Consider the following 14,504-nt stretch of genomic DNA (forward strand, 5'->3'; position numbering starts at 1 on the left):
CAAGTGGATCATCTAAGGTCAAGAGTTTGAGACCAGCCTGGCCAACATGGTGAAAGGCCATCTCTACTCAAAATACAAAAAATTAGCTGGGTGTGGTGTTGGGCACCTGTAGTCCCAGCTACTCGGGAGGCTGAGGCAGGAGGATGGCTTAAACCTGGGAGGCAGAGGTTGCAGTGAGCCAAGATCGCACCACTGCACTCCAGCCTGGGCGACAAAAAGAGACTGTCAAAAAAACAAGTCATTGCTCACTCAATCTTGGAGGCCACGTGGGGGATCATGGCATCTTCGTCACGCCCTGGGTGAGCACACGGAGGCCCAGAGTTTCATGATTCCTTCGAGGTCTCAAAGTGTGTCTTCTTCACAGTGCTCAGTGACACACGTGGTTGCTTCTCAGTATGTTTTGCCAAAGGGATGCTGTGATTCAGGAGGCCGAGGTGGGGCCTGGGAATGTGCATTTCTAACCTTTTCCCAGGTGGTGCTGAGGCCGCTGGTCCAGGGGCCACCGTTGGGCCTAAGCTGCTGATTAACAACATGAGTCACTTTTATCTGGTCCAGGCTTGTCGCCCCCAGACGGAACCCAGAGCTCCGTGCTTCCCTCTTGGCCTCATTGCCAGTCCCCAGAACAGGACCCGGCACTGGCAGCGCTTCATCGTGTTTGTTGGTGAACTGATGGGTCATGTGACACTGGGTGGGACAAGGACAGCAGCCGGAGAGGCGGAACTGGCCAAGTCTTTGATGACCATGTGAAGAAGCCCCCAGCCCTGAGGGCGAGAGGCCTTTGGGTGCTGAGTCCAGGCCAAGAGTTCGGCCAGGAGCTGGTCACTGGTGGAGCTAGAGGCTTTTCAGGTGCGTCCTGGGACTCCTGACTTTCCCTCCTGACAGTTCTCAGTCCCAGCTGCCAGTGAGTCACCTGGGAGCTTCGAAAAGTCCCGATGCCCTGGCTGCTGGCCACACCCAGACCAACCACATCAGAGTCGCTGGGATGCGGCCAGCTTATAGCAGCTTCTCCAAGGCTGAGAGCCACAGGTTTAGAGTCACTGCAGCATGGCAGGGGTGGGGGCAGGAGGGCAGGAGGCTTGGAAAAGGAACCCTGAACAGGCTCAATAATGTCAGACACACCCTTGGGAGGGGGTCCCAGCCCTGCCCTTGCTGCCAGCTGCCTCACCTGCACGGGCCCCCGCCTGCTGCTCACACTCAGTATCCCTTACACTGCAGGCCCGTACACACCACCGAGGCCCAGGCGGTGCGGGTACCTTCACCCCATGGATCTGCAAGCTTAGCTCAACCAGGGAGCCGTTGAAGCAGGCTGGAAGAACAGGGCTCTGCAGGAAGCCAGGGCTCTGCTGAGTTTCCCAAGGCAGCTCTGTGGACCTGAGTCTGCTGGGTTAGACTGGACGGAGAGGATTCCCGCCAGGGAGAGCCTGGGCCAGCACCTGCTATCCAGGCTTCAGTTGGCCCCTCAGTTAGGGCCAGGAGTAGCCTGTAAGCCCCACGCTGGGGCAGTGTGGCTCTGGAGTCCGAGTGCCTGGGTTCAAATCCCAGCTCTGGCCCTGGCTGACGCTGTGGCCTCAACTGTCTCGTGAAGAAAGAGTAACAGGAGGGGATGATGCAGGCAGTTTGCAGCTGGAACACAGAGCAGGTCCCTCAGACAAGCTTACTCTAACTGTGGCCAGATCTTCCCTTCCTTAGGAGGTGGTCCCCAGACTCTTCTGATGGCACTCCCATCAGTAAACAACTTCTGAGCATTCCCAATAGATGCATATAACCTGCACTCACAGCTCTAAAAAAAATCAGAACACTGAAAAAAATTGTATTTGCAAGACACTATACTAATAGATTATGTATATTATAAAATATGCAATAAAAAATAGACATTTTAAAGAGATGAGATAAAAATACAAATAGAATATTCCCATATGTTCTTCCTGATACCCCTGGGGGTGTGTGTCCATCTTTGGGGACCCCTGAGGGAGGCTCTGGAGCCAATGAGGGGTGGGTGGTCACCAGGGTCCTGGAAGGTGGAGTAAGCAGGCCTGGAGGGGTCCCAGGGAGGCCTCGGCGATGGGGGTCGGGTTTACAGCTCCGGGCCGCTGGGGAAGCGGACTCTGTGGGTGGAGGCCGGGGTACCACGTGGTCCAGCGCAAGGGGAGCGCAGCCCCAGGGCATCCACGACGGAGGAGCCCGGCCGCAGGTCCCGGGGTCCTGGGGAGCCAGGGCACGGGAATCCCGGGCAGAAGGACCGTGGGCGGGAAGCTCGGGAAGCAGGGGACTCCACAGAGTCCCTCGGGCCTGGCTCCGGCAGCAGTCTCGACAGGTCCTCCACCAGGTGCCACTTCTCCTGAACCTGCTGTGAGGAGAGCGAGCGGCGAATTGCGACAGGCGCTGCTTCCCACGAGCGAGCGGGTGTCAGAACAGCAGCGGCAGCACCTCGGGACCGCCCACCCCGGAAGTAGCCAGAGGCCACGCCCCCGCCAGATATCACGCCCTCCCGAGGCCACGCCCCACCAGAGTCCCGCCCCATAGACGTAGACCACGCCCTCCAAGAGGACCGCCCACAACGCATCCTGAGACCACGCCCCACCAGGGTTCCACCCCATGAAGCTATAGACCACGCCCTCTAAGAGTCCGCAGCCCAAGGCCGCGCCCCGTTAGAGGCCCCACCCTAAGGCCACACCTTAGCCATATCAGGGTTCCCCGCCCGCCCCCCCCCCAGCTCTATTAAGCCTCTGTCCCCAAGCCTAAAGTCGTATCTTTTTTTTGATACTGGGTCTTGCTCTGTTGCCCAGGCAAGAGTGCAGTAGCAAGACACAGCTCACTGCAGCCTCCGCCTCTTAGGCTCAAGCGATCCTCCCACCTCAGCCTCTAGAGTAGCTGCGACCACAGGTGCGAGCCACCACGCCTAGCTCATTTCTTTAATTTTTAGTAGAGAGGAGATCTTGCTATGTTGCTCAGCCTGGTCTCAAACTCCTGAACTCAAGCAGTCTTCATGCCTCGGTTTGACTCACTGCACTCAGCCATATTCTCTTTTTAAATAATTAATTATTGGTTTTTGGTAGAGACAGGGGTCTTGCTTTGTTGCCCAGGCTGGCTTTGAACTCATGGCTTCAAGCTATGTGATCCTCCTGCCTGGGCCTCCAAAGCATTGGGATCACAGGCCGAGGCCCGGCCCCTAAGGTCATGTTTTACCAGGTCTGGCTCCCTGTCTCAGGAGCCCCAGCCATTCCCTTCTTCCCCTTCCCTTCCTCCCCTTCCCCATCTTTACCCTCAGCCTGAGACCACACCCTCCAGCTCAGCCCTGTCCTAGGCCCTAGGCCACACACACAGGAAAGGGTTTCCACCGAAGCTGCCATCCCCTTGCCAGCCCCAAGGACACTCACCCACATCAGCTGCTTCCGGAGCCTGTGGATGGCCCTGGCATTGGCCTGGGTCTGGGAGACGCACACAGTCAGGACGAGGCTTGGGTTGGAAGGAGATGCACTGTCAGTTGCCCCTGGGGCCACAGGCGCCTCTCCCTGACTTCCTCTCTCCCCACTTCAATCTCTTCAACACTCCATACTGGGGTCTCCTCACTGCACACTGCTGTATCTGAGGATGGGACCGTCCTCTCCTTCCTCACGGGGCCCCATCCCCACACCTCTAGCACAGCAATACCAATAGCTCAGCAGCTGCGGTTGCCAGACATGGTGCTTCCCTGGTGATCCTGCAATCCCCGTGGCAGCCCAGACGGTGGGCCCAGGAGGTGCCTCCTTTTCAGGGGCCCTTGCTTCCCTTGGCTTCCCAAATCTGGCTCCTGGCTGGGGGTGCACAGGCTCGCCACCCCCATGGAAGAAGGACCTCCCCTCCCAGGTGCCCCCTTCCATGAGCCCTGCTGCCCTGAGCACCTGAGCATGATGAGGAGCGGGAAGCTGAAGGCGTGGGAGCCCAGGTAGTGGAGGGCACGCTGGCCAAGGGGCGGGAATCCAAGGGCCACCAGCTCCGGGACCACTTGCCAGGGGGCTGAATAGTTAGTGAAGAGGCCACAGTCCAAGGAGGAGTGGACGCTGGAGAGAGATGGCCAAGGGGGGCTGGTGTCAGGGTCCTGGGTGAGGAGCTGCCCCTGCCAGCCTCCAGGTGCCCCTCCTCCTCCCCTCACCTGCTGACCACGTAGCCCAGGGGCACCACAGCCAGGAGCAGGCCCAGGAGGAGCACCAGCTGGAAGAAGAAAGTGGAGCTGGAGGCTCGGAAGGGCCGCGAAGACGCCCTGGAGTTCTTCAGGAGGGTGTACTGGGGGCGCAAGCAACAGCAACCAGGAGTCAGCCAGGTGTGCAGACCCCAGGGGGCTGAGGCCAGGGAAGCGGGCAGGAGCAGGGAGCGAGGCCGGCTCAAGGCGCCCACCCAGCCGTGAACCATCACCTTCTTGATGTAGAAGGTGAGGAAGAGGAAGACGCTGCTCAGCAGGGGCAGCAGGGGGCAGTAGAAGAGGCCCATCCAGGTGACCGTCTGCGCCGCCACGATGTCCAGCACATTCTTGGGCACCAGGAACTCCTCCCGGTCCAGCCAGGCCCAGAACCGGCCTGAGAACCGGTCCACCAGCAGCCTGCAGGGAGGAGAGGGCCCACGGAGGATCCAGGTACCCACCACTCCAGACGGATACGTGGGCCGCATCGGTCGTGGCTGCAGCCGGTCATTCACTCCTGGGCTCCACGCTGGACCCGCTCACCCTTGGCTGTAGCCACTGGCCATCCCCCAACATGCCCTCAGCACCCTCACCCTCCCCAAGGCGTGCCCCCGGCACTCACCTCCGAGGCAAGGTGACCAGGAAGGCGAAGGCCACGGTGAGGAGGAAGTTGAAGATACTCAGCTTGTAGAGCTCCTCCCCTACGGAGTTCTCCCAGCACTGGGGTGCAGAGGAAGGGGACCAGTCACCACTCACGGCCCGCCCTCCCTTCCCTTAGCGTCTTGTGGGGGTCTCTGTGGCACAGGGGCCTTGCCTGGAGTCTGATAGAATCACTAGGTGGAAACCCAGGCCTTGAGAATGGGATTAGAGCAGAAAACCCCCACCAGGGCAGCCTCATGACACCACATGGCAGCAGTGGCGCCCCCTGGGGGTGTGCCACGGTGCAGGCAGCTCTGCTCACAGCTGCTCTCAAAGGTGACTAAGGGGCAGGAACACGGCTCAGCACAGTTTGAGGTGGGCTTTTGGGGAGAAGGAAGGGAGGGACAGGCCCCACCGGGCTGCCAGCCACCTGATAGTCACAAGCGTTGTAGCCGTAGGACTCACAGCTGGTCTTGTCTCTGCCAATGCACAGTATGGTCTGACCCAGAGAGAAGAAGAACATCCCCAAGCTGGCCAGCTTCAGTACCACGCACCTGGGGGTGGGGACCTTGTCAGGCATTGTGGCCCAGGCACATGGGCACCGGCCTCCCCCCAGGCTACAAATGTGGCTGATGTCTGAGTGGCATCGTGGGATCGTGTTGTGCCTGGGCCCAGCCTCCTTCCAACCAGCTCTGTCTGCGGCAACATGGTTAAAAGTGAGTCTCCAGATGACTCACGGGAAAAAGGGTTCTGTGGTTTTTTTGAGACCGAGTCTCACTCTGCCATCCAGGCTGGACTTCAGTGGCATGACCTCGGCTCACTGCCACCTCTGCCTCCCGGGTTCAAGTGATTTCTGACTGATTTTTTGTGTTTTTAGTAGAGACAGGGTTTCACCATGTCGGCCAGGCTGGTCTTGAACTCCTGACCTCAGGTGATCCACCTGCCTTGGCCTCCCAAAGTGGCGGGATTACAGGTGTGAGTCACTGCTCCCGGCCAAGGGTTCTGTTTTTAAAGCAGTTTGAGAAACACTGCACAGTCCAGCCGCGTTCCCCCACACCTGATGTGGAGAACACGGGCGCCAGGCCCTGCCGTGGAGAAGCCTGGACCTTTTCAGGATCCTGACTGCAGGCAGGCGCCACCTGCATGTCATACACACGTGCCGCACGTAGGCACTTCATGATGCACGGCCAGACCACAGAGGTGTGATTGCCTAAACCGAAACATCATCACATGCCTGTTATCTGATTTGTTTGTTTTTGAGATAGGGTCTTACTCCATTGCTCAGCTGGAGTGCAGTGATGCAAGGCTCCCTTGGGCTTAAGTGATTGACCCCTTAAGTCTTGGGCTCCCTCCCTGGGCTTAAGTGATTCTCCCATCTCAGCTCCTCTAGTAGCTAGGACTGTATGCCACCGTGCCCAGCTAATTTTTTTTTTTTTTTGTAGAGACGGTGTCTTGTCATGTCGCCCGGGCTGGTCTCAGATGCCTGGGCTCGAGTGATTCTCCCGTTGTGGCCTTCCAAAGTGTTGGGGTTACAGGCGTGAGCCACTGTGCCCGGCCGCGTGTGATCTCTAAGGGTGGACATTCCCACTGCTGATAACAGGGCTAGAGAGCGGCTGGGAACAGTGCTTCTCCTGTTGAGGGAGGCACGGGTAGGTGAGAGCTTTTTCACTTAGAGACAATGTATTGCTCTGTCACTGTGGCTGGAGTGCCCTAGTGCGATCACAGCTCACTGTGTCTTCAAACTCCTGGGCTCAAGCCATCCTACTGCCTCAGCCTCCCAAGCAGCTGGGACTACAGGTGTGCGCCACCAAGGTCGGCTAATTTTTTAATTTTTCGTAGAGATGGGGGTCTTGCTGTGTTGGCCAGGCTGGTCTTGAACTCCTGGGCTCAAGCAATCCTCCCACCTCAGCCTCCCAAAGTGTTGGGATTACAGGCATGAGCCACTCAGCTCAGTCCAAGGGTTTATTTTTTAAATCTTCATCCTGTTAAGCATTTTGACTTTTTTTTTTTCTGAGAAGTCTTGTACCATCACCCAGGATGGAGTGCGATGGCGCAATGTCAGCTCACTGCAACCTCTGCCTCTCAGGTTCATGCAATTCTCCTGCCTCAGCCTCCCGAGTAGCTGGGATTACAGGTGCGCACCACCACACCCGGCTAATTTTTTGCATTTTTAGTAGAGACGGGGTTTCACTAGGTTGGCCAGATTGATCTCGAACTCCTGACCTCGTGATCCGCCCACCTCAGCCTCCCAAAGTGTTGGAATTACAGGTGTGAGCCACCGTACCCGGCCGAGCATTTTGAATTTTTTAGTACATGCATGTGTTATAAACTCTTCAAAAAACAAAGGTGTTTCTTGTTTTATCTTTTGAGACAGGGTCTGACTCTCTCATCCAGGAGTGCAGTGGCCACTCACTGCAACGTCTGCCTCCCGGGTTCAAGTGATTCTCCTGCCTCAGCCTCCCGAGTAGCTGGGATTAGAGGCACCCCACATCATGTCCGACTAATTTTTGTATTTTTAGTAGAGGTGGGATTTCACCATGTTTGCCAGGCTGGTCTCAAACTCCTGACCTCATGTGATCCGCCCACCTTGGCCTCCCAAAGTGCTGGGATTACAGGTGTGAGCCACCGCGCCTGCCCTCAAAAACTAAAGTCTCAAAGCAAACCAAACACAGCTGACTGAGGAAGCAGAGGGAAAAGCAGTTAGAGCAAGTGGCAGGTGAGGGTAGGGGCGGGAGAGGAGCCAGTGGGAGCTGAGGTGGGCTTCACACAGAATTTCTGCGGCGGGTGAGGGGTAGAGAAGTAGGGGATCTAGACAGGATCTAAGTGCTGAGACAGAAGGTGGCAGAGCCTTGGGGTGGTAGTCCCAGCGGCTCCAGTGGGAGGATGGCTGGAGCCCAGGAGGTCAAGGGCTGCTTTTAACGTGCCCCTGGCAGGCACGATGAGCTTGACTTTGGCTTGGCACTTCACCCATGTGAACCTCAGTTTCCTCATCCCTCAAAGGGGATATATATATATATAAAATTTATTTTTTTTTGGAGAGTTGGGGTTTCACCATTGTTGGCCAGGCTGGTCTCAAGCTCCTGACCTCAGGTGATCTGCCCACCTCGGCCTCTCAAAGCGCTGGGATTACAGACATGAGCCACCATCCCAGCCTGGGATTTTGTATTTTGAGTAGAGACGGGGTTTCACTATTTTAGTAGAGACAGGTCACGTGAGGGCTGTCCAGGTAAGGGTGTAAGCCCTCAGGGTGTAGAAGCTCTGCATGTCCCATGTTGCCGGTTTTGCTGTGTGAGAAGCCCATTCCCAGCACCCCTGGCCACAGTCCCTTGCCCTACTGAATGGCCAGAGCTTGGTCCAGACTGGCGGCTTCCTTCGGAGGTGGGGGATTGGAAAGCCTTAGACCTGGGGCCCTGAGGTTGTGTGCTGTGAGGTGTCCACCTGCCTTCCCTTGGGCCACTAGTGAAAGGGGAAGCCTCTCAGCTGGGGACCCCAGGTGCCAGGTGACAACTGAAAGAGAATGGCGGCCAGGTGCACTGGCTCATGCCTGTGATCTCAGCACTTTGGGAGTCCTAGGCGGTGGTTCACCTGAGGTCAGGTGTTCGAGACCAGCCTGGCCAACATGGTGAAACCCTGTCTCTATTAAAAATGCAAAAATTAGCCAGGCATGGTGGCGGGAGACTGTAGTCCCAGCTACTCGGAAGGCTGAGGCAAGAGAATTGCTTGAACCCGAGAGGCAGAGGTTGTGGTGAGCCGAGATCGCACCACTGCACTCCAAAACGCAAAAACAAAATCAGAGCAGCAGGATGCAGAGTCGCCACGCGCCCACTTGTCCCCACCAAAGGTGGCACTCACCAGATCAGGGTGAGGTTGACCTCGGTGTTGGGAGGGTAGTTCTCCAGCTGGACCAGGAATGTGAACAGCAGGGGACCCAGGAAGTTGACCAGGGCGATGACCCCAGGGGGCAGGTACTGGAGCAGCAGAAACAGGGACTCCTGCGGGAAAAGGCAGGTCAGGGGAGCTGTATGCTGGTGGGGCCCTGTTGGCTCCCTGCCCCCCATAGCTCCCTAAAGTGTAACTCTGGGGCAGGCTGGGAATAAGGAAGCCCACAGGCCATTCCCTTCAGCAGCCTGGCAGTCTGCAGGGATATCCGGTGGGAGCCCGCCTGCCCTGGCCATGACCTGTGGTGGCCACGACTGATTTAACTTCTCTGAGCCTCGGTTTCCTCATCTGTAAAATGGGATCATCCCATCTCCCCCCACCATGCAGTTCTGGCCAGGATTAAATGAATGCAATTGCCTGGCACCTCCTTGTTGTCCTGTGAGTACTTGGTAGCCCAGAAGATGGCGCTGATGGCCCCAACCACCAGGAGCCCGATGAGTACGTTGACCCGCAGGTAGGAGAGCAGGTGGCAGACCCTCTGGGTCCGGGTCTGTTGCTGCATCAGCTGGAAGTGACGGCCCTCCTCCAGCTCCACCTGCCAGGAAGGGTGGGGACGGAGGCAGCTGAGGGCAGGGTGGGCCAGGCGGGGTGGGCGTGGGAGGGACGGGTGCAGGAAATGCTGTCACATGCAGTCACACACTCCCACACTGCCACGCTCCCATAGACACTCAGATTCACACATTCAGCCACATGTGGCCTCAGCATCACCCCTGCAGTCACATGTGGCCTCACACGCAGCCACACATCCGCACACATTCACACGCTCTCAGTCACATTCCCACAGACTCCCACACACGCTCACACACACTGGCACGGTCACACCTGCTCACACACACTGGAGTGGTCACACATGCTCACACACACTGGTGCAGTCACACATGCTCACACATGCTGGTGTGGTCACACATGCTCACACACACTGGTGCGGTCACACGTGCTCACATACACTGGCGCGGTCACACAGGTCACATGCTTACACAGGCTGGCGAGGTCACACGCTCACGCACGCTGGTGCAGTCACATCTCACACACACTGGCACGGTCACACACACACACGCTGGCGTGGTCACATCTGCTCACACACACTGGTGCAGTCACACATGCTCACACTGGCACGGTCACACTCACGCTGGCACGGTCACATCTCACACACACTGGCACGGTCATACTGGTCACACACACACGCTGGCGTGGTCACACAGGCTCACACACACTGGCAAGGTCACACTCACACACGCTGGTGCGGTCACATCTCACACACACTGGCGTGGTCACACCAGTCACATGCTCACACACGCTGGCGCAGTCACATCTGCTCACACACACTGGTGAGGTCACACATGCTCACACATGCTGGCGTGGTCACATCTCACACACACTGGCACGGTCACACCAGTCACATGCTCACACACGCTGGTGCAGTCACATCTGCTCACACACACTGGTGAGGTCACACATGCTCACACACGCTGGCGTGGTCACATCTCACACACACTGGCACGGTCACACCAGTCACACACGCTGGTGTGGTCACACAGGCTCACACACACTGGCGAGGTCATACGCTCACACACTGGCACGGTGACATCTCACACATACTGGCGCGGTCACACCGGTCACACGCTGGCGCGGTGACACAGGCTCACACACGCTGGCGTTGTCACATCTGCTCACACACACTGGCACGGTCACACAGGCTCACATACACTGGCACGATCACACCGGTCACACATGCTCACACACACTGGCGCGGTCACATCTCACACACACTGGCGCGGTCACACCGGCTCACACACACTGGTGCGGTCACACCGGCTCACACACACTGGCGCGGTCACACCAGTCACACAAGCTCACACGCGCTGGCGCGGTCACACAGGCTCACACACGCTGGCGCGGTCACACCGGTCACACATGCTCACACACACTGGCACGGTCACACTGGTCACACACACTGGCACGGTCACACTGGTCACACACGCTCACACACGCTGGTGTGGTCACATCTGCTCACACACACTGGCGCGGTCACACTGGCTCACACACACTGGCACGGTCACACTGGTCACACACGCTCACACACGCTGGCGTGGTCACATCTGCTCACACACACTGGCGCGGTCACACCAGTCACACAAGCTCACACGTGCTGGCGTGGTCACACAGGCTCACACACGCTGGCGCGGTCACACCGGTCACACATGCTCACACACACTGGCACGGTCACACTGGTCACACACACTGGCACGGTCACACTGGTCACACACGCTCACACACACTGGCACAGTCACACAGGCTCACACACACCTTGAACTCATTTCGGATCTCATGCTTCTTGATGGTGGCCGCTTCCTGCACCCGGATGCAGAAGTCCCAGGAGGAGAAGACCTTGCTGCTGAGAGGCACCTTGTAGTCCTGACCCAGCAGAGTCTTCTGCGGCAGCCCCTTCACCATCCTGCGGGGCAGGAGACCAGGGGCTGCTGGAGGAGGGGCACCTCTACCATCCAGCGTCAGCCTCGGCTGGGCTCTGGGCCTGGGGTAGGGAAGGCCCTGGCAGCCCCAGGTGCAGGCCCTGGTGAGTGAGGAGTCGGGGCAGGGGGTGGTGGCCCTTTTCATAAGGTCTGCAGCCAGAGCCTGGGCTAAGGAGGCACCCAGGAGCCAGCGGTGCGGGGCCAGGGGCCTTCCTGCCAGTGAGAGGGTACCCTGCCAAGGAAGGGGTGATCAGGGAAGATGCCCCCGGCAATGGGTGAAGGCGTGGGCTTCGCTCTCACCGCTGCAGAGTTCCACAGAAGCAGAGGAGCAGGCAGGCCAGTGGGCTGAGGAGGTAGGCCAGGCGGATGCTGTACGCTGAGCTGCTCTCAGGCCCCACCTGGTACGCTCCATAGAAGAGGTAGGTGTTGGTGAGGGCCTGGGGACAGTAATGGAGATGCCCAGCCCAGGTGAGCGCCACGTGCTTTCCACAGAGGATCTCATTAGCCCCCTGAAATCCCCCACCAGGTAGGGAGTGTCCCATCTTACAGAGGCCCACAGAGGTTTGGCAACTGCCCTAGGTCACAGGGCTTTGAGAAAGAGCCAGGAGTGGAACTCAGGAACCCCCGATGGGAACCACTCCCCCAGCGGCTTCCCAGGGTGAGGGTGGGGAAGTGCTTCTCCCAGAGGCTGGGACACTTTTCCCATTTTGTCCCTTGCACCCCTACACCAGCTGGGCTCCGGGGGCCACGGGCATGTGCCCCACGTGTCCCTGAGTCCGTGTGGGGCCCAGCGGCCTCTGCCTGTCTCTAACCCCACCAATGGCCAGCCCAGTCTGTCTAAGACCGTCACGGAGGAGCCGAAATGCCCCTGGAGAGGTAGAGGTCCTCTTAGACTTGTGTGCCCTGAAGCCACTTCCCTGGGTCTCCCAGACTCTGTGGACCACAGCCAGGACAGACCCCACTCACCCTGCCAGTTAAAACATGCCAAACTTGATTGTGGAACTTCAAAACGCCGGTCTGGGACTGGCTGCTTCCGGGGCACTGGAGGGCTGTTGGGAGGGAGGGGCTGATGGAGAGAGATCCGCGAGGCAGAGGCGGGGCACTGCGGATGTGCCGGGGTGTGCCCCACACAAGGCGGGAGGGAGAGAGCGCCCCGGCCCGGCATGGCAGGAGCACGCCCAGGGTTGCCTTCGCGCTCTGGGTCCTGGGCCAGCCCCCGGTGGCGCAGGTGGGCACCGGCGCTCTTCCCCTGGTGGGCCGCGCACTTACTCAAGTTCAGGGCGGGGCCTGGGTCAGGGGGGCTGAGCCAGGCCAGGGGTAGCAGCACGAAGCTCGCGGTGGGCAGCAGGCTCAGCAGGTTGAGTAGTAGCAGGAAGCGGAGGAAGGTGAAGTAGGACTGGATTCCGGTGCCGAAGAGGCCTGCGGGGGCGTGGGAGGGAGAGCAGGGTGGGCCACGGAGGCCGGGACCGGGCTGAGAGTCCAAGGCCGGGTGGCCGCCCGGCTCCCACCCACGCGAGTCCGGCGGTGTGGTTGACAGCCACCTGGGGGTGCTGCGTGGGCCTGAGGTCTGCGGTGCCCGCGGGCGGAGGGGTGGGAGGGAGGAGGGGCTGATTGGTCCGGGGACCCGGCCGAAGGCGGGTGGGATGATGCCTCCCTCCTTTTTTCCGATCTGGGCAGTGGGGCTCCGGGGAGGGCAAGGGGAGGCGGGGTTCGCGCAGGCCCTACCCCCGATCTCGTAGAGAGCCCCCTCCCAGAGCCCAAGGCCCCGGGCCAGCCGCTGTGCCGCCTCCCGCAGGCGCCTTTCCACCGTCTGCCGCCGGCGCTGCCACCGCTGCCAGCGCAAGGTCTGCGTTCCCGCGGGCTCACGCAGCTGCCTGGACGCGGGTGGGGACAGGGGCGACTCTGAGTCACCCGCCCTGCCCGCCCGCGCCAGGCAGACGCGCATGGGCTGGGCGAGTCTTCCCGCCCCATCCAACGGGGCGGCCTCGAAGCGCCCCCCCCCCACCGTCCGGCGCCCGCGTGGTACCCACCAGATGAGGCGCTTGTCCATCATGGCATAGGGCAGCCCGCGCACGGGCGCCCCGGAGCATCGCAGCCGCTCTATCTCCGCCTCCCACAGCTCCTCGGGCTCCGGCCCCCCAGGGCCCGGTTCCGACGGCACCGACTGCGGCCGCAGCATCTCAGCGGGCGCGAGTGGAGGCTGGGGCGCGGGGCTGCGGGTGCGGGGGATGTGGGGCCCTGGGTGGATGAGTCGCAAGGCCTTGGCCCTGGCCTCTGTGCGCGCTGGGCTGGGGGCGGGCCCTTCCTTCCCCTCCGCACCGGCGTCAGGGCCTGGTCTCCTGCAGCCCGAGGGTCCACTTTTCGGAGTCTGTTGCCTGGCCGCCTCCAGGGCTCAGAAATGAGGAGAGAGAATCCTGATGTGGTCGAATCCGGACTCAGTCCTGCTCCAACTCTCAGAGGGACACAGAGCCCCGGCCTCAGTCTCTCCATCTGTCAAATGGGGTGAAAGACCCAAAGGGCACAGAAAGGACAGTCACAGGCAAAGCCAAGACCTGCTGCACCCTGTGCCCACCTGTGCCAGAGCCCACCGGCGCCCACCTGCGCCCTGCGGAGAGACAATTCCTGCTTTTCTCCATGTGCCAGTTTGCCCTTCGGGAAGAGCCTGTGTCCCCAACCCCACAGTTCTTGGGACTCAGCATCTGCTGCATCTGATGTCAGGGGATCCCCTTCCACCTTCCTTCTCATGGTCCAGCCTCCAAGCCTGGGTCTGTCCAGGTACCCCCAAGACCCCCCGAGGAGGAGCTGTGGTTACAGCCCCAGCCGTGGGGACAGGGGCAGGGGACCCACTGCTGCCCTTGTGAGGCTCTAGCCGGGCCTCCACAGCCCGTCACCCTCTGCATCCTCCCTCCACTTGACATCCAGCTCACCTGGGGACCAAGGGACCAAGTCCCTGGAGGAGTCCCCCTCCTCAGACAGCTCCTGCCAAGGCAGGCAGGGCGGTGAGGGAGTCCAGGGGAGGGCTCACGTGACAGGAACCCCAGCTTCCCCTCCACTACCTCCCTCCTCCCCTCCCACCCCACGGTTTCCTCTGCTCTAAACAGGCTGAGCAGGCACTTCCTGAGGGCCCCTGAGACGCAGAGTTGCAGGTGACAGGCGCTGGCTGCTCGTGCTCCCTGGGAGCTCTGTGTGCACTGGCCTGTGGACGGGCCCTTTCTTCCCCTCTGTGCAGGAGCATGGTCTCTTGTGGCCTTAGGGTCCACTGGTCCGGGTCTGCCCCCTGGCTGCCTCCAGGGCTGCCA

The 14,504-nt window shown here is 60.0% G+C and overlaps 1 protein-coding gene across 3 annotated transcripts; it reads right to left on the reverse strand.

Moving 5' to 3' along the window:
- Positions 1 to 1,827: 1,827 nt before the first annotated feature.
- On the reverse strand, positions 1,828 to 14,257 carry TMC8 (transmembrane channel like 8). Of its 3 annotated transcripts, XM_012453608.2 has the most exons (16): positions 14,133 to 14,257; positions 13,236 to 13,695; positions 12,931 to 13,079; positions 12,475 to 12,624; positions 12,172 to 12,254; positions 11,506 to 11,642; positions 11,042 to 11,189; positions 9,099 to 9,269; positions 8,648 to 8,787; positions 5,226 to 5,349; positions 4,779 to 4,876; positions 4,393 to 4,576; positions 4,133 to 4,263; positions 3,882 to 4,040; positions 3,378 to 3,456; positions 1,828 to 2,347 (listed from the first exon to the last, which is right to left on the reverse strand). In XM_012453608.2, exons 2-16 carry the CDS (start codon positions 13,382 to 13,384, stop codon positions 2,075 to 2,077), a joined length of 2,175 nt encoding a protein of 724 aa, XP_012309031.2. In that variant the 5' UTR covers positions 13,385 to 13,695; positions 14,133 to 14,257; the 3' UTR covers positions 1,828 to 2,074. The 3 variants fall into 3 exon arrangements, with proteins under 3 accessions (XP_012309031.2, XP_021526602.2, XP_012309036.2); XM_021670927.2 differs by lacking the exon at positions 14,133 to 14,257 and having other exon boundaries at positions 4,133 to 4,191; positions 13,236 to 13,384; XM_012453613.2 differs by lacking the exon at positions 14,133 to 14,257 and having other exon boundaries at positions 1,828 to 2,344; positions 13,236 to 13,384.
- Between the last annotated feature and the right edge of the window lie 247 nt (positions 14,258 to 14,504).

The sequence above is a fragment of the Aotus nancymaae genome, unplaced genomic scaffold (genome assembly GCF_030222135.1).
Source record: "Aotus nancymaae isolate 86718 unplaced genomic scaffold, 86718_ANA_hifiasm-v0.15.2.pri h1tg000089l, whole genome shotgun sequence".
In the NCBI taxonomy this organism is placed as follows: Eukaryota; Metazoa; Chordata; class Mammalia; order Primates; family Aotidae; genus Aotus; species Aotus nancymaae.